A 19,348-nucleotide genomic window follows, 5' to 3' on the forward strand; every position below is an offset into this window, starting at 1 on the left:
AGGCATTTCCGGGAAAGTTATAGCCACTCCCTGCAGTGCTGTCGTGATAATGGTCTCGAGGAGGGAGGGGCCACTCAAAGGAAAGAAGGGACTCTACACAATGGGAGGTTTGTAGGCGACTTCTTAAACTATAGTACTGCCGTGTTTCTTGTTTGTTTTGCCATGGGTATGTGTGTTTTGTCATTTACACACACACACATATTGTCGCTGCGCTTGAACAATTAAGAACCCCGTCTGTCTTTTCGAAAGTTTATGGTGGCTATGGCACTTTCAACTTCTGTTTTCTGTCGGTCTAACAGAGCTTGATAGCCTAACCTTTTGCAAAGTGTAGTGCTCCCGACAGCTACGTCTATTTCAAGCAGCATAGTTTCCTATGTTAGGCTACACCTCGTGCCCGCCTTTGACCTAATGTAACACGACATCACCAGTTGCTGTATTCTACTACCCGTTGCCACATTGTAACACATCCCATATACTGTAAGCCAATGCCACTGACAGCGCGAGAAGTTTTGGACAGATACTTTACTAGCAATTACGCAGGCAGACCGAGCTGAATTCAACAAATTGTCTGAAGAGACAATTGTACAGCTACTGACACATTTGATCTTTTTCGGCAGTCTATGTTTCCGTTAACTTGTCCAGTGATTTGATTTGTTAGAAAGTTCGTATAGAAAATAGATGCGACAATTGCCTGCTAGAGTGCGTTGCCATCTAACTATCTCGTGTCGATAAAACATCTGGACGTCATGACGTCACCCCTACCGTTTATAATATTTCGCTGAAACCTGGTGTCGAATGAAAATGTAGTGGTTGAAGTGTTTACTTTGCCCATTTAGGGAAATTGCGAATTAATAAATTGGCGATAGCCTATATGCCCTCCCATCTATCTTTTTCATGTCTCGGAGACAACGAAAACCACCATCGATAGAATGCAATAATTTACAAATATTTTCCATATACTAATAATTCTCATGTGCCAACGTATAACCGCGGTTCATGCCATGGTGAAACTTGCACTCCTGTAGATCTGAAATAATTGGACACGGTGAAACCTGCCAGCCAAGCAGAAAAGCAAGGGGAAGCAATTCCGGCATTCTTGGAAGTCAGGACAATCTTTGTCCTGCAAAGAAACATACATTTTATGGTTGAAAAATACTATGTTGCAAGCAGCAGACTACCTTAAATGATTAGGCAATAATCATTTATTCGAAAAACACCTTATCTAAATTTTTCGCAATAACGAAAGTTCGATCAAATAAAAATCGGCCCCTGACAAACGATTAAAAATGTCGATCTTTAGAAAATGTCTCCTATCTGCCGTTTCCATGACGTGTTTCTTGAAACATTGGTTTTGTCGAATAAACCTGGGTCAATGGAAACCTGCCTAGTGTAGCTATACAGGTAATGCGAGAATGTGATAACTATGGCATTGTGTTTAGATTGAAGAAAGTATACATTTTTGAATAAGGCTGTAACGTAATTAAATGTGGAAAAAGTCGAGGGGTCTGAATTCTTTCCGAATGCACTCTATCATATAGGATAGTTTCCAAAATCGAATACAATTTTCTATTGGATTCTAATGGGATATTTTATTGGAATCCAACATGAATTTTTTTTTGACTACCGCAACTACAGAAGAGCTCGCTCTCCCTGCCTTTTTCATTACTTCACGATCAGAGCCGCTTGCAATGATCAGCTAGGGGGAAATCAGATTTTCAACATTTTGATGCCTTATAATTATATAAAATATATGCAACGAATTTTCCACCCAAGGGTTTCTGTGCCAATGCTCCACACAACCAATAAGCAAATATACTGACATGGTTTGCGTTTTCAACACCACAATAAATAGACTGTCAGTCTCGACAAACAAACACGTCCCTCCCTACCTTGTAGGCATACCCAGTATCGAAGGCTTGGCTTGAGAATCTCTGAATGTTATTCAACTTTTTGGTGTATTCTAACATATGTCTCTTTCCATTAATCGTATTGCTGTTGCACGGTTTGGATTGGTTGATTTGTTATTTGTCAGTAAAAAAAAAACATATATACACAAATAACTTAAAATGTGACCGAGATTGCATTGATATGTACTGATGGTTTTGTCACAATGTTGCTTGGTTATAGAGTATGTGGCCACTGGTATTGGCACGTGTGCTGATAAGATTATTGTGGACAAAAGTGCGAGATTATTTTTATTTGTCAAATGGCAGCCAAGCATCGATAATCATGTCACCAGAATAAGACTCTTGATATTGAAAGGAGCATCAACCTCATCACTGTGGACTTTCACTACCCTGTGGAGTGCATCACCATTTATTTTAGTTTCCTAATAAACTGCATGCTTTCCCATAATGTGGTGTCATTTTTTATTAGACAATTTACTCGCATACAAAGGTTGGAAACCTGTTGAATGTCAAGCCATTTTGAGGCTGCTGGAATTCTATTTGGACGGACGTGGGCACGCCTATAGGATACTTTTGAAGTAGCCTAATAATGTTACAACATTTTGACTGGTTGTGTTTATGCCACATACTAATATGTATGTGGATATACATTTAGATTGGAGAAGATGCAGAGCGTGTGTTAAACTTTTTACTGGGCCTTTCTAGACCTTATAAACTGTTGAGAGTAGACCCACAACTGATCCAAATCGAAGGAAACATTCAAATCATAGGGCTTTTTGCGCCCTTTCACTGTAGGCTAGAATGTTGCACTCATTTGAAAACAATGACGCAATTATTCCTTGAAATTGTTGTAGGCTAGTATAGGTAGCATAATTCTATTGTCCCGAAACAAGATCAATAGTGGAGATTTTTGAGCTGTGTCATGTCTTCACTTTTCTTTCATGAGCCATGATGCACCTTGCCGCTCCCCTGCCTATCAGCTATTCCTATTTGTTCTTGTCGATTTATATTTCAAATGTATGCAGCTTTGGATGTGTATATGTGTGGTATACTTGCTAGTTAGCCTATTACTGATCTGGACAAATGATCCACCTACCACTGTTGTCACTATGAACGGTGGATTAAGGGCAGGGTAGGCCGTTAGACTGGTAGGCAATACTAACTTGTGGTATAGTAAAAGTTAGCACATGGAAAATCGTAGTGCGCAAGGGAAGGATCAAAACACCTTGATATTATAGGAGAGGTGCATGCAAGCGGACGAAGAAATGTGTCTAGGGTGGAATGAATTATATAGTAACACCTGCAAAAGAGTGAATATAAAAGAGACCAAAAAAACAACCATCCCCAAAGCCAAGTAAAATTGGATCTGTTCCCGAAATCCATTGTAATTCAATCACTCTTTGGCAGCATCCCCATTGTTTTAAACACAACTTCCCATACATGTGTTTGCCCATTGAAAAAGTGGTCAGAAAGTGACTTTTTGGACATCAATGACAAAAGATAAATGTGCTCAAAGTTGACACATTTTGCTTATGCCTATCCCACCATACACGAGACAACCATGTCTTCATCACTGGAAAATATAAACGTTTGAGTTTGATATAATATCAAATGTTACAAACAATGCTGTCAAACGATTTTATTGTTTTTTTGAAACTTTTTTTAAAATATAAAAATGGTCTTAAATCTTGAACGTCAATTACCTAAAAACGTGTAAACTCCGATTTAAATATGCGTATATGTTGTAGCTTAGACACTATTTCACATCATATGCGGTTTCTGTGTTGTGCCCGCCATCGGTTGCGAGACAACGTGCTCTTGAATACAGCGTGGGTGTCATTTCAATCATAGAAATTGATTCTGACCCTATCCCTTCAGACTAGAGGTCACCGATTAGGGCCGATTTCAAGTTTTCATAACAATTGCAAATTGGTATTTTTGGGCACCGATTTGCCTGTTTTTATTTTTTAATGATTTTTTAAAATATACCTTTATTTAACTAGGCAAGTCAGTTAAGAACACATTCTTATTTTCAATGACGGCCTAGGAACGGTTTGTTCAGGGGCAGAATGACAGATTTTCACATTGTCAGCTAGGGGGATCCAATCTTGCAACCTTACAGTTAACTAGTCCAACACAATAACGACCTTCCTCTCTCTCGTTCCACTCCACAAGGAGACTGCCTGTTATGCGAATGCAGTAAGCCAAGGTAAGTTGCTAGCTAGCATTAAACTTATCTTATAAAAAACAATCAATCATAATCACTAGTTAACTACGCATGGTTGATGATATTACTAGATATTATCTAGCGTGTCCTGCGTTGCATATAATCTGTCTGTGCATACAAGCATCCAACTGAGCGGTGGTAGGCAGAAGCAGGCATGTAAACATTAATTCAAACAGTTTGCCAGCAGCTCTTTGTTGTGCGTCAAGCATTGCGCTGTTTATGACTTCAAGCCTATCAACTCCCGAGATGAGGCTGGTGTAACCGAAGTAAAATGGCTAGCTAGAGGGACGGAAGCTATACTGTTACACTGGCAATACTAAAGTGCCTATAAGAACATCTAATAGTCAAAGGTTAATGATACAAATGGTATAGAGGAAAATAGTCCTATAATTCCTACAATAACTACAACCTAAAATTTCTTACCTGGGAATATTGAAGACTCATGTTAAAAGGAACCAGCTTTCATATGTTCTCATGTTCTGAGCAAGGAACTGAAACGTTAGCTTTCTTACATAGCACATGTTGCACTTTTACTTTCTTCTCCAACACTTTGTTTTTGCATTATTTAAACCAAATTGAACATGTTTCATTATTTACTTGAGGCAAAATGTATTTTATTGAAGTATTATATTAGGTTAAAATAAGTGTTCATTCAGTATTGTTGTAATTGTCATTATTACAAATCATTCTTAAAAATCGGCAGATTAATCGGTATCGGCTTTTTTTGGTCCTCCAAAAATCGGTATCTGAAATTTAGCTGGTACACACACCATTGACATTTAAATTGAATTGAAATTGTATCTAATTAATAATACTACAAAGATGACTGCAGGCCCACCCACCATCGCATCTCAACTTAAATGGTTATGTCCATTCTATTATATATATTTTTATGATTTCAAAAGGTTTCCTATGGAGGATTGACAGTATAATTTAAAACAACAGATATTCCCATTTAAGTCAATATTCTCTCGTGTGTGGACCTCCTATCTTTTTGTAAACATTTTTATTTTATTCTTATTAGTACATTTTATCAGCCAAAACATGACACCCACGCTATATTCAAGAGCATGTTCTGTCTCAACCGATGGCGAGCACAACACAAGAACTTTAGATTACGTAAACTAGGGACTAAGCTACAACATATGCATGCATGAAAAAATAGGACTTCACGCATTTTTAGATAATTGACAAAGGAAAAAAACAAATGTCATTATATACATAAAAACATCTCCATAAATGATTAAATAGTTTGACAACCCTGTTTTTAAGCTTTTAAATCATATCAATCTCAACCATGCATATTTTCCAGTGTCTCACGGTATGGTGGGGTATCTAAAATTAGTAAACTCCAAAAAGTCACATTCCGGGTATTTCTACAATGGGCAAATACACTACATGGCCAAAAGTATGTAGACACATTCTCATCGAACATCTCATTCCAAAATCATGGGCAATAATATGGAGTTGGTCCCCCTTTGATGCTATAACAGCCTTCACTCTTCCGGGAAGGTTTTCCACTAAACGTTGGAACATTGTTGCTGGGAGTTGCTTCTATTCACCCACGAGCATTAGTGAGGTCAGACACAGATGTTGGGCCTGGCTTGCAGTTGGCATTCCAATTCATCCCAAAGGTGTCCGACGGGGTTGAGGTCAGGGCTCTGTGCAAGCCAGTCAAGTTGTTCCACACCGATCTCAACAAGCCATTTCTGTAGTGACCTCGCTTTGTGCACAGGGGGCATTGTCATGCTGAAACAGGAAAGGGCCTTCCTTAAACTGTTGCCTCAAAGTTGGAGGCACAGAATTGTCTAGAATGTATGCTGTAGCATTAAGATTTCCCTTCACTGGAACTAAGGGGCCTAGAATGAACCATGAAAACAGCCCCAGACCATTATTCCTCTTCCACCAAACTTTATAGTTGGCACTATGCATTCATGCAGGTAGCGTTCTTCTGGCATCCACCAAACCCCGATTTGTCCATCGAACTGCTTCCACTGCTCCAGAATGCAATGGCTGCGAGCTTTATACCACTTCAGCCAATGCTTGGCATTGTGCATGGTGATCTTAGGCTTGTGTGTGGCAGCTCTGCCATGGAAACCCATTTCATGAAGCTCACGACCAACAGTTACTGTGCTGATGTTGCTTCCAGGGGTAGTTTGGAACTCAGTAGTGAGTGTTGCAACCGAAGACAGACTATTTTTACACGCTACATGCTTCAGTACTTGGCGGGCCCATTCTGTGAGCTTGTGTGGCCTACCACTTCGCGGCTGAACCGTTGTTGCTCCTAGACATTTCCACATTACAATAACAGCACTTACAGTTAACTGGGGCAGCTCTAGCAGGTCAGAAGTTTGACAAACTGACTTGTTGGGAAGGTGGCATCCTATGACCGTGCCATATTTAAAGTCACTGAGCTCTTCGGAACGGGCCATTCTACTGCCAATGTTTGTCTATGGAGATGGCATGGCTGTGTGCTCGATTTTATACACCTGTCAGCAAGTGTTCAAATCAAAAGGGGTGCTGTCAAAAAGTGATTGAATTCAAATGGATTTACCCTACAGTTTAGCTTATGCAAAACGCTGCTATATATATGTCTGTCAAGTTGCCGGTGGTTCTACAAAAACGAGAAAATTCAGAAAGATGTTAATAAAATCCATGTTTTGTATCAAGCGAGAAATGTCTCTTGCATGTATGTAGATCTTTGTTTTCGTCGCAAAGTGTTACGCGCTGTCGTCTACTTCTACAAGTGGCCATGGCTGCATCGCATAGAACCGACCAGTTCCTGCAAAGACTCTGGGAAATGCTTGATGTGTGGCAGTTAAGATGGCAAGGAACCTCCTCAGGATGTACAAAACATGGATTTAATGAATGTCTTTCTGACTTTTCTGTGGTTTTTGTAGAAACCACCTGCAACATAGTTATGACATTTCTTGCGTAACTGTAGCTACGCTGGCACCTGATCGTCTTCGGTAGCCTATACTTGCCTCTTCAGACAATTTGTTGAATTCATTTCTAGCAATCTGTAGGTGGTGCCAGTGAGGCATCATGTGTATGTATTTCACCCTAGAGTTACTACATGCACTTGGCTATTTTAGGACTAGCAATGTTGAGGTCGACCTCCTGGCATAGCTTACCTATTCTTTAAAAACGTTCAAATTCATGCATATTTTTAGCCTGTTTTGAGACTTCGCTTCCCTCGTTTGTTGCCATATCCTCATTATCAGCAAGTGAATCGTTCCTTATCCTGGACCTAATATGAACTGTGTTCGGTGCTAATCATTTGCCATTTTAATCATGTTGTGATTCGTTCCCACGTGACTGTCAGACAGTTTCCATGACCAGCTATTGGAGGACAGTCGGTTCCTCAGGACAGACCGTCGACTGGACACAGAACTAGTGGATAAGCTCATCCTGCAGCTCAACAGGATCTACCCACAGATCCTCACAGACAAGGAGGCCACCAAAGTGAGTAACTTCCTCTGGACAAATTAGTTTGACCCAAGGTCATTTGTAACTTCCACATGCAGAGAACTTTGCTCTAAGAGATATGTCCTACTGAAATGTAGCGAATGACTGCTTGTTCAGGCAGCTGTGGTTTCAAGCAGCACTTTGTTACATCTACACTATTTTAACTCCATCTAAGCATCCGTACCATTTCCAGACTCTGAACAGACCACTTGAACATGAATTTAGTTCCAGAACGTGCAGTTAGTCAATTGGTAGCCCCTTGTGGCCAACTGTAACAAAAAAATGTCAAATTGAGTAACAGGCTAGGCGTGCACAGGACATTCATTTCTGGATTTCGAAGGTAATCACTTACATTCAGAGAGAGAGAGATCGAGGTATTCTACACACATCTGGAATTCTGAATATGATATGATGATCCAGTTTAGGGACCTTGATGTGCCCACCTGCGTCCGACTGGCCGAGCTCCTGGCTCACCTGCAGGGGAAAGGTGAAGAGGCCTGCCGGGAGTTCTACCGGGCGCTTCACCTGCATATGGAAGAGGTGTACTTCAGCCTACCAACACGCCTCCGCCTCAGAGGTTAGTCCCTCCGCCCCGACAGTCAGTCATTGGAGAGCTAAGATTTGCTCTCCTTATTATTCACATGAAAATGTTTTTTTGTCTTATTTCTGTACACTACTGATGGTATATTTGCGTCTAAAAACCTGCATAAATGTAATCCCTTTCCCAGATTCTGTAGACCCTTTCACGATTACAGCCTCACCCACCCAGCCGAGATATGTGCTGAACGACCGAGGTAAGCATACACACAGAAAGCTGAAACTCTGTCACACATACAAACACGCGTACTGTAGACACACATGCTGCACATACCTTTCTTTCTCACAGTCTCCTGTTCTCTCTCTCTAGGTCCTCTGTTCTTCCTGAGTTGTTTTGGTGTTGCGGTGGGGATGGCTCTACTGTATTACTATGGCGGTGAGTACAATAAGTCCCTTCCATTTTTTTTCTTTCTTTCCCCAAAGAAAAAAAACAGAAGTCATTATGTCGTATGGCTTTTCTGTACTCCTAAAACAGATTATTTTGAAACCAAGCTAAGCTTAACATTGCATCTTCATGTTGTGCCACAAATCAAGCTCCACATCAAACTTGATTTTAAAGGGTATTTAAAAATCGCAACCCACTTTGAAGTGTAACAAACAAGAAGCGGTGAACGGGATGAATAAAAGACACATAAAAACCTCCCATGGTGTCTGCCCCTCTTACTTGACGGGGCAGGCTATTCCGTAGCGCACAGACCAAATCATGTACACCTATTCTGTTTCCTTTAGGTTGAAGTTATCAGTCTTATCATGCTTAGTTGTCAGGGAATAAAACAAAGTGTAAACTGTCCATGTGTTGTCCTACAGAGGCCAAAGTAACAGGGGGAAGCGGGGCTCTTGGCATGGCTGCTCTTGGACTGGGCCGACGAGCCAGAGATGTTCTCATATGGTACGCTGAAGACCCCATCAGGAAGTAGTCTGTCTGCTCCACTACCACAGCAAAACAAGCACTCCAAAGGTGTTTCCGGACATCCATAACACACTACACAAATACCCTTTTCACACTACCATGCCAACCTGAACCAAACTGTGCTGGTTACAGCAACTATGGTCGATGAGTAACTGGGCCAGTTGATTACAGCTTGGTTTGGCTCAGTTCAGTTTGTCTCAGTGGTGTGAAAAGCCAGGGGATTATAACTTTGTACATACTGTATATAGCAGTCTTTTGGCTTTAGGAATCTTGAGGTTTTTTTTGGACAATTTGTCATATAGCAACTGGTTTTCTTATGAACCTTCATTGTCTTCATAATGGTTAGATATTAGACATGCGTCTTCTCTGGTGAAAGGGACTATTATCACACTAATGCTCTGTTACTGAACAGCATCTTGTCAAGAGCCAGCCTCCTTCCGTTGTTCTTTTGGTGTGGTTTGGACACCGTGTACAGAAACCAATAAACCAGACTCACTTTAAATTAACCTTTCCTACTGAATGTGTTGTACTACTTGCAGTATGCTCAGGAGATTGACGTTAGGAAACATCAAATTGCAAAAGAGGGTATTTATCAAATAGGATGTTTATTTGTTTACTTAGCTTACTAAAGGAAACCAACCAAGCACTACGTTTTATTGCAATTTGAATTGTAATATCATCTCTGTTATCAGGGAGGATCTATAAATGGAAAACATGAATGATATATATATTTTTTATCAGACACCCTTACAGTAGTGAGTGTATACATTTCATACTGGTCCCCCGTGGGAATCAAACCCACAACCCTGGCGTTGCAAGTGCCATGCTCTACCAACTGAGCCACACGCTCTACCAACTGAGCTACAACATGTTGTTCGTCCGGTGTTTTGTCTTGAATTAAATGTCTACCACATGATGCCTTTCGATTTGATCAATCCAGGTCCACTATGCTTGTAGCTAGATTAATGTGTGACCCAACCATATCAGAGCAATTGTAACATGTTCACTAGAACTATCACATTATAGCGGTTGATTACACTCTTTTTGAGTGACAATAGTACTTAGTTACTGTTTTTGAAAGTGTTCATTTAGTTTTTATGCCCACTGAAAAGTCAATGCAAAGTACTACACTTCAGGTCTCAGTCGTGTTTCACCTCGGTCTGTTTCTCTCTCACTTTTCTCTAATGTTATTAAGCGTTTTCAAAGTTCTCTCTAACACAGTGTGAAGCCATTGTTCGCTAACTTGCCTTAATCTGTGCTTTGTTTGGTAAGGGAAATATTGTTCATGGGGGAAGTAGATTATAACGGTTATGTTTTATAGTAGGGAAAAGTATACTATTAGATACACATGTAGCCTACCTGATATATATTCAGTGTGTAGACATATGAGACTATTGTCACAGCTCCATCTACTCTGTGAGGAGAAAATCCTAACTCCCATTTAAGTCAAATGGACATCAATGCATAGCTAAGTGGTTTTAGTGGAAGTTAGGCTTCTCCCCACATTCTCTTAACTGCCTCATTCTCACAAGTGCCATCATTATGATTTATATAATTGTATGACTTTTCACTATTTACTGTTTTCAAGCCTTTCTATGCGTGGACAATACAAAACAATATCTGGACAAATTGTTAGTTTTCATCATTTACAAACTTCATTTCAGAATAGTACAGTTTTCTACTGCATACAGTGCATTAAAAGTGGGGCTAAAATATGATTTGGTCCTTCATTTAAAAAAATAGAAAATGCCTTCAATCATACAAAAATATATATATTGGCAAAGCTTAAGGTCTAAACATGGCATGAAATATTATATATATATATATTTTACACAAATTGTGATGGTACATACTGTACGTTGCAAAGATCTGAGATCACATATAAGGCAGCAGGCAAAGTCTGAATGTCCGGTTGTAAAATTCAAGTAACTTAACATGAGAATTTTGGGTAAAAATCCACTAATTACCAACATTTTGCAACGCTAGATCAGTGGTTCACAAACTCTTCACACCCCTCTTGTTGGCGGAGAGAACATTTAGCAGGTTTAAAGCACATTTCCTGCAATTCTATACACTCGGCAAGCCTGCCCAGGGACTGTGGTTGAAAATTAGCCGGCTGGCTAAAACCGGCACTTTTACTGAAAACGTTGATTAATGTGCACTGTCCCTGTAAAAATAAACTCGACTCAACATGGACACACAGAATATGTAGGAAATGGGCTAAAAAACACAGCAGCTGGGTCTGTACAGCTTGAGTATTTCTAGAACAAAGTTACCATGACAGCAGCTCTAAGATATGAGATACTTTAGTGTATGTGGACACCCCTTCAAATGAGTAGATTTTGCTATTTGTTTGCCAGTGACAGTCTCTCTCTTCCCATTCAAATATTTGTTTTCAACAAAAAGTTCAGTAAAAGACCCATGTGATTCCATTTGATATTGCGAGGGTTGTTTTGTTTGCTCGTTGCGCTGTCTATGCGTCAGTATATTGTCTATAAAAGTGGATCCTCGTGATTGTATCATTTTTCCCTTTTAGACCACATAGGCCTAATAAAATACTTCAAATGATAGGCTCTCTGTCTCTGTGTGGTGACTAAAAGAAGAGTAAAGGTAAGGCCTCAACATCTTGCTGAATTAACCATCTGTCTGAAGATTTACGTGCTAAAAATCACCACTGAGCTGTGTGTGTGTATATATCAAATGGATCTAAAATAACCCTGATATGTACATATTTATAAAGGCAACACATTAACACTGTTGGTCATTTGAACAATGTATTGTTCACACAAGTAATAGCGAAATATGAAGTGTGACAGGATCGTCATGAAGTAGGGTCAACCTGATTGTGACTGGCCGCTTGTATGAAAGGCCAGTGGGAATCCTGTATAACGAATCGATCCATTGTCTTTGGTGTCACAGAGAATCTGATGGAATACTGGATCCGTCAACCGCTCTTGCTTGTAAAGTAGCAGTGATTTGGTTCGTGCAGCTATGGCATTACTGTATAAAACATTTACTTTAAGATTCACCTTTGTGCATTCTAACTGTAAGTCTGTACAATACATATATTTATTAAACTCAAGTAACCTGACAATTTGACACTGATTACCAAACACTTGTTTGAGGGTTTCAACCAAGGGTACACGTTGGCATATTATGTGTGTATTGTGCATATGACACCAGTATAATGCCTGTATAACTGTAATAACTAATGACCAGGGGTAAGGAGTGAGGGCAGTTAAGAGTTTTGATTGGGCTTTTGGACACCAAAGGCCGTAATAAAGACGTTGACTACAACGATGATGAAGATGAGTGCTGTGGCAATGTTCTCCATAATGTTCAGCTTGAAGTGGGTGCTCTCATCGTTCAGGTTCCACTTCACTGCAGAACAAGAGAAGAACACATGTTGCGGATTAGCTTAGTGGCTCCAAGCATGTCCTCAGCTCATAGAAAGCAACCAACAGAGGGAGCTATGTCAAAAGTTGTTTCTGAGACTGGGGCCCTGTTTGAATTCCCTAAAAGTGCATTCTTCCTCTTCCCCTTGACGTAATCACTGAGTAGACAATATTGGACAAGTGAACTCAAGGGCTCCACCACATGGTGGTATTCACCTGTCCAGTCATTTCTGATCCTGCTTTTCTGTAGGAAGGAAAGGGAAAGGGGGGATACTCTGAATCAGAGAGGTGCAGGGGACTGCCTTAATCGACATTCACGTCTTCGGGTAGCAGTGGGTTAACTGCCTTGCTCAGGAGCAGAACGACAGATTTTTACCTTGTCAGCTCGAGATTCGATCCAACAACCTTTCGGGTTACTGTGCTCTAACCACTAGGCTTGATGCACTTTTAAATAATCAGACTGACGCCTGGCTTTTGAACCATCAAATATCCAGTGCCGTCATGTTTAGCTAATCATTATTGAACCACGTGATATGAAGATACAGCATTTTACATTTCCTAAACTCAGGTGAATAGTTATTTAGGACATTAATGATATGCCTCACTAGAAAGGAATGCCAATATGTTGTTGTGGGGGTTGTTGTGAGAGTTGAAGCCCAGTTAAGCATTTTTCACATGCTGACTCAATAGAGGCACACCTCCTGTAATGTTAGCAATTCTGCCTGAGGACATTAAACTGAGTATTCCTAATTTGAACCAACTGAGAGGAGAAATAAACACTGTCTCCAATGGTCCCGTTCTTTAACTCTCCCACCCACACAATGGGAGCCCCTGGCAGGTGAAGATACGGACATTATAGCCAGGTACACAGACAATAACAGAGAGTCATTCAAACATAAAGTAGGGTCAGAAACATGTAGGGAGTTTATCTGTTCTTGGAGCTGAGGAGAAACAATGGCACCGTAAACCAAGTGTTTATGTCTCGTCAATAGGGTCAGGAGTTTGTCAGGTCACATGGTCAGGAAAGACTCTTGGCCCCATGCCTCATCAATCTGTGGCTACGTCGCAATTATCCCTCCTTCCTCCCAAAGTGTGCATTTCCCTTAACTGATTTGAAATGAAATGACTGGAACAAGAAATATGGTGGAAACTCCTTTTAGCCCATGCCTCCGCCGATCAAACGCTTTTAGATTTGTGTAAAGTATTAAAAGACTTCACTCTTCAGGAGAAAGGAGATCTTATTGGGTTACTGCGGTCAGTATGAGGAAGAGGACTTTGCTGGTTTGAGCCAGACGGGAGTGACTACGACTTTCTTAATAGCCTCTGAGGGGATAAATAAAGTTAAACAGAACTGAGACCCACCAATGAAGATGAGCAGGACGCCCACGGTGATCTGCAGGATGAGGGATATGGAGATGAAGGTGATGAGGGGGGTGTAGAAGGTGAAGTCTGGACCCTGCTCCAGGACGGCCTTCAGCTGGGAGGCGTTGGCCATGAGTAACGCCACGTCCAGCATGCTCTCTGCTGCGCTCTTCTTATTAGCATACCGGTTCATGTTTATAGGCTGGCCTGCCTGCCTCCGATTCCAGGGGCCTTGACGCCGCTCCTGGACATAGAGAGACTTAACGTCAGTACAACATAGACGGAGACCGATAACACACCTGAACACAGAGGCTAACATCAGTGCACTATCGATAGCGAAAGCAGACCAAGCCCCAGGAACCTGAACACAGGAGACTGACGTCAGTACAACATAGATATTCAGAGATTTAACACTGGCACATCACTGTTAGGACTTAGTAGAAAGCTAGATTATATGAGCACATGCTAATGTTTGCATTTAACTGATTTAGCATGTATATAACCATGTTATTACCTGGTACTCCCTCTACATAGCCATGTTATTACCTTGTACTCCTTGTAAATAGCCATGTTATAACCTGGTATTCCTGTATATAGCCATGTTATTGCCCGGTACTCCCTGGATATAGCCATGTTATTACCTGGTACTCCCTGTATATAGCCATGTTGTTGCCTGGTACTCCCTTTATATAGCCATGTTATTGCCTGGTACTCCCTGTATATAGCCATGTTATTGCCTGGTACTCCCTGTATATAGCCATGTTATTACCTGGTACTCCCTGTATATAGCCATGTTATTGCCTGGTACTCCCTGTATATAGCCATGTTATTACCTGGTACTCCCTGTATATAGCCATGTTATTGCCTGGTACTCCCTGTATATAGCCATGTTATTACCTGGTACTCCCGGTATATAGCCATGTTATTGCCTGTTACTCCCTGTACGTAGCCATGTTATTACCTGGTACTCCCTGTACATAGCCATGTTATTGCCTGGTACTCCCTGTATATAGCCATGTTATATTACCTGGTACTCCCTGTATATAGCCATGTTATTACCTGGTACTCCCTGTACATAGCCATGTTATATTACCTGGTACTCCCTGTACATAGCCATGTTATATTACCTGGTACTCCCTGTATATAGCCATGTTATTGCCTGGTACTCCCTGTATATAGCCATGTTATTGCCTGGTACTCCCTGTAAATAGCCATGTTGTTAACTGGTACTCCCTGTATATAGCAATGTTGTTACCTGGTACTCCCTTTATATAGCCATGTTATTGCCTGGTACTCCCCGTATATAGCCATGTTATTACCTGGTACTCCCTGTATATAGCCATGTTATTGCCTGGTACTCCCTGTATATAGTCATGTTATTATCTGGTACTCCCGGTATATAGCCATGTTATTGCCTGTTACTCCCTGTACGTAGCCATGTTATTACCTGGTACTCCCTGTACATAGCCATGTTATTGCCTGGTACTCCCTGTATATAGCCATGTTATTGCCTGGTACTCCCTGTATATAGCCATGTTATTGCCTGGTACTCCCTGTACATAGCCATGTTATATCACCTGGTACTCCCTGTATAGAGCCATGTTATTGCCTGGTACTCCCTGTATATAGCCATGTTATTGCCTGGTACTCCTTGTAAATAGCCATGTTATATTACCTGGTACTCCCTGTATATAGCCATGTTATTGCCTGGTACTCCCTGTATATAGCCATGTTATTGCCTGGTACTCCTTGTAAATAGCCATGTTATAACCTGGTATTCCTGTATATAGCCATGTTATTGCCCGGTACTCCCTGGATATAGCCATGTTATTACCTGGTACTCCCTGTATATAGCCATGTTGTTGCCTGGTACTCCCTTTATATAGCCATGTTATTGCCTGGTACTCCCTGTATATAGCCATGTTATTGCCTGGTACTCCCTGTATATAGCCATGTTATTACCTGGTACTCCCTGTATATAGCCATGTTATTGCCTGGTACTCCCTGTATATAGCCATGTTATTACCTGGTACTCCCTGTATATAGCCATGTTATTGCCTGGTACTCCCTGTATATAGCCATGTTATTACCTGGTACTCCCGGTATATAGCCATGTTATTGCCTGTTACTCCCTGTACGTAGCCATGTTATTACCTGGTACTCCCTGTACATAGCCATGTTATTGCCTGGTACTCCCTGTATATAGCCATGTTATATTACCTGGTACTCCCTGTATATAGCCATGTTATTACCTGGTATTCCTGTATATAGCCATGTTATTGCCCGGTACTCCCTGGATATAGCCATGTTATTACCTGGTACTCCCTGTATATAGCCATGTTGTTGCCTGGTACTCCCTTTATATAGCCATGTTATTGCCTGGTACTCCCTGTATATAGCCATGTTATTGCCTGGTACTCCCTGTATATAGCCATGTTATTACCTGGTACTCCCTGTATATAGCCATGTTATTGCCTGGTACTCCCTGTATATAGCCATGTTATTACCTGGTACTCCCTGTATATAGCCATGTTATTGCCTGGTACTCCCTGTATATAGCCATGTTATTACCTGGTACTCCCGGTATATAGCCATGTTATTGCCTGTTACTCCCTGTACGTAGCCATGTTATTACCTGGTACTCCCTGTACATAGCCATGTTATTGCCTGGTACTCCCTGTATATAGCCATGTTATATTACCTGGTACTCCCTGTATATAGCCATGTTATTACCTGGTACTCCCTGTACATAGCCATGTTATATTACCTGGTACTCCCTGTACATAGCCATGTTATATTACCTGGTACTCCCTGTATATAGCCATGTTATTGCCTGGTACTCCCTGTATATAGCCATGTTATTGCCTGGTACTCCCTGTAAATAGCCATGTTGTTAACTGGTACTCCCTGTATATAGCAATGTTGTTACCTGGTACTCCCTTTATATAGCCATGTTATTGCCTGGTACTCCCCGTATATAGCCATGTTATTACCTGGTACTCCCTGTATATAGCCATGTTATTGCCTGGTACTCCCTGTATATAGTCATGTTATTATCTGGTACTCCCGGTATATAGCCATGTTATTGCCTGTTACTCCCTGTACGTAGCCATGTTATTACCTGGTACTCCCTGTACATAGCCATGTTATTGCCTGGTACTCCCTGTATATAGCCATGTTATTGCCTGGTACTCCCTGTATATAGCCATGTTATTGCCTGGTACTCCCTGTACATAGCCATGTTATATCACCTGGTACTCCCTGTATAGAGCCATGTTATTGCCTGGTACTCCCTGTATATAGCCATGTTATTGCCTGGTACTCCTTGTAAATAGCCATGTTATATTACCTGGTACTCCCTGTATATAGCCATGTTATTGCCTGGTACTCCCTGTATATAGCCATGTTATTGCCTGGTACTCCTTGTAAATAGCCATGTTATAACCTGGTATTCCTGTATATAGCCATGTTATTGCCCGGTACTCCCTGGATATAGCCATGTTATTACCTGGTACTCCCTGTATATAGCCATGTTGTTGCCTGGTACTCCCTTTATATAGCCATGTTATTGCCTGGTACTCCCTGTATATAGCCATGTTATTGCCTGGTACTCCCTGTATATAGCCATGTTATTACCTGGTACTCCCTGTATATAGCCATGTTATTGCCTGGTACTCCCTGTATATAGCCATGTTATTACCTGGTACTCCCTGTATATAGCCATGTTATTGCCTGGTACTCCCTGTATATAGCCATGTTATTACCTGGTACTCCGGTATATAGCCATGTTATTGCCTGTTACTCCCTGTACGTAGCCATGTTATTACCTGGTACTCCCTGTACATAGCCATGTTATTGCCTGGTACTCCCTGTATATAGCCATGTTATATTACCTGGTACTCCCTGTATATAGCCATGTTATTACCTGGTACTCCCTGTACATAGCCATGTTATATTACCTGGTACTCCCTGTACATAGCCATGTTATATTACCTGGTACTCCCTGTATATAGCCATGTTATTGCCTGGTACTCCCTGTACATAGCCATGTTATTGCCTGGTACTCCTTGTAAATAGCCATGTTATATTATCTGGTACTCCCTGTATATAGCCATGTTATTACCTGGTACTCCCTGTACATAGCCATGTTATTGCCTGGTACTCCCTGTATATAGCCATGTTATTGCCTGGTACTCCCTGTATATAGCCATGTTATTGCCTGGTACTCCCTGGATATAGCCATGTTATTACCTGGTACTCCCTGTATATAGCCATGTTGTTGCCTGGTACTCCCTGTAAATAGCCATGTTGTTAACTGGTACTCCCTGTATATAGCAATGTTGTTACCTGGTACTCCCTTTATATAGCCATGTTATTGCCTAGTACTCCCCGTATATAGCCATGTTATTACCTGGTACTCCCTGTATATAGCCATGTTATTGCCTGGTACTTCCCTGTATATAGTCATCTTATTACCTGGTACTCCCGGTATATAGCCATGTTATTGCCTGTTACTCCCTGTACGTAGCCATGTTATTACCTGGTACTCCCTGTACATAGCCATGTTATATTACCTGGTACTCCCTGTATATAGCCATGTTATTGCCTGGTACTCCCTGTATATAGCCATGTTATTGCCTGGTACTCCCTGTACATAGCCATGTTATTGCCTGGTACTCCTTGTAAATAGCCATGTTATATTATCTGGTACTCCCTGTATATAGCCATGTTATTACCTGGTACTCCCTGTACATAGCCATGTTATTGCCTGGTACTCCCTGTATATAGCCATGTTATTGCCTGGTACTCCCTGTATATAGCCATGTTATTGCCTGGTACTCCCTGGATATAGCCATGTTATTACCTGGTACTCCCTGTATATAGCCATGTTGTTGCCTGGTACTCCCTGTAAATAGCCATGTTGTTAACTGGTACTCCCTGTATATAGCAATGTTGTTACCTGGTACTCCCTTTATATAGCCATGTTATTGCCTGGTACTCCCCGTATATAGCCATGTTATTACCTGGTACTCCCTGTATATAGCCATGTTATTGCCTGGTACTCCCTGTATATAGTCATGTTATTACCTGGTACTCCCGGTATATAGCCATGTTATTGCCTGTTACTCCCTGTACGTAGCCATGTTATTACCTGGTACTCCCTGTACATAGCCATGTTATTGCCTGGTACTCCCTGTATATAGCCATGTTATATTACCTGGTACTCCCTGTATATAGCCATGTTATTACCTGGTACTCCCTGTACATAGCCATGTTATATTACCTGGTACTCCCTGTATATAGCCATGTTATTGCCTGGTACTCCCTGTATATAGCCATGTTATTGCCTGGTACTCCCTGTACATAGCCATGTTATATTACCTGGTACTCCCTGTATAGAGCCATGTTATTGCCTGGTACTCCCTGTATATAGCCATGTTATTGCCTGGTACTCCTTGTAAATAGCCATGTTATATTACCT

At 41.1% G+C, this 19,348-nt stretch overlaps 2 protein-coding genes across 2 annotated transcripts in view; one reads left to right on the forward strand and one right to left on the reverse strand.

The window, feature by feature from the left end:
* LOC109892659 (caspase recruitment domain-containing protein 19-like) lies at positions 1 to 10,026 on the forward strand. Its single transcript, XM_020485361.2, has 6 exons — positions 1 to 107; positions 7,460 to 7,599; positions 8,023 to 8,179; positions 8,331 to 8,396; positions 8,510 to 8,575; positions 9,007 to 10,026. Exons 1-6 carry the CDS (start codon positions 50 to 52, stop codon positions 9,114 to 9,116), a joined length of 597 nt encoding a protein of 198 aa, XP_020340950.1. The 5' UTR covers positions 1 to 49; the 3' UTR covers positions 9,117 to 10,026.
* ninj1 (ninjurin 1) overlaps positions 9,698 to 19,348 on the reverse strand; it is a 27,072-nt gene continuing 17,421 nt past the window's right edge. The window contains exons 2-3 of the mRNA XM_020485373.2: positions 13,867 to 14,110; positions 9,698 to 12,490 (exon numbers count right to left, since the gene is read on the reverse strand). Coding sequence (XP_020340962.1) covers positions 12,348 to 12,490; positions 13,867 to 14,110 — 387 coding nt within the window. The 3' untranslated portion in view covers positions 9,698 to 12,347. The remainder of the gene's footprint in view (positions 12,491 to 13,866; positions 14,111 to 19,348) is intronic.

This window comes from Oncorhynchus kisutch, linkage group LG1 (genome assembly GCF_002021735.2).
Source record: "Oncorhynchus kisutch isolate 150728-3 linkage group LG1, Okis_V2, whole genome shotgun sequence".
In the NCBI taxonomy this organism is placed as follows: Eukaryota; Metazoa; Chordata; class Actinopteri; order Salmoniformes; family Salmonidae; genus Oncorhynchus; species Oncorhynchus kisutch.

Coding starts and splice junctions, on each gene's coding strand:
- LOC109892659 (XM_020485361.2), top strand. CDS start 50: ATGGTCTCGAGGAGGGAGGGGCCACTCAAAGGAAAGAAGGGACTCTAC. Junction 7,600..8,022: donor CAGACAAGGAGGCCACCAAA/GTGAGTAACTTC, acceptor ATGATGATCCAG/TTTAGGGACCTTGATGTGCC. Junction 8,180..8,330: donor AACACGCCTCCGCCTCAGAG/GTTAGTCCCTCC, acceptor TCCCTTTCCCAG/ATTCTGTAGACCCTTTCACG.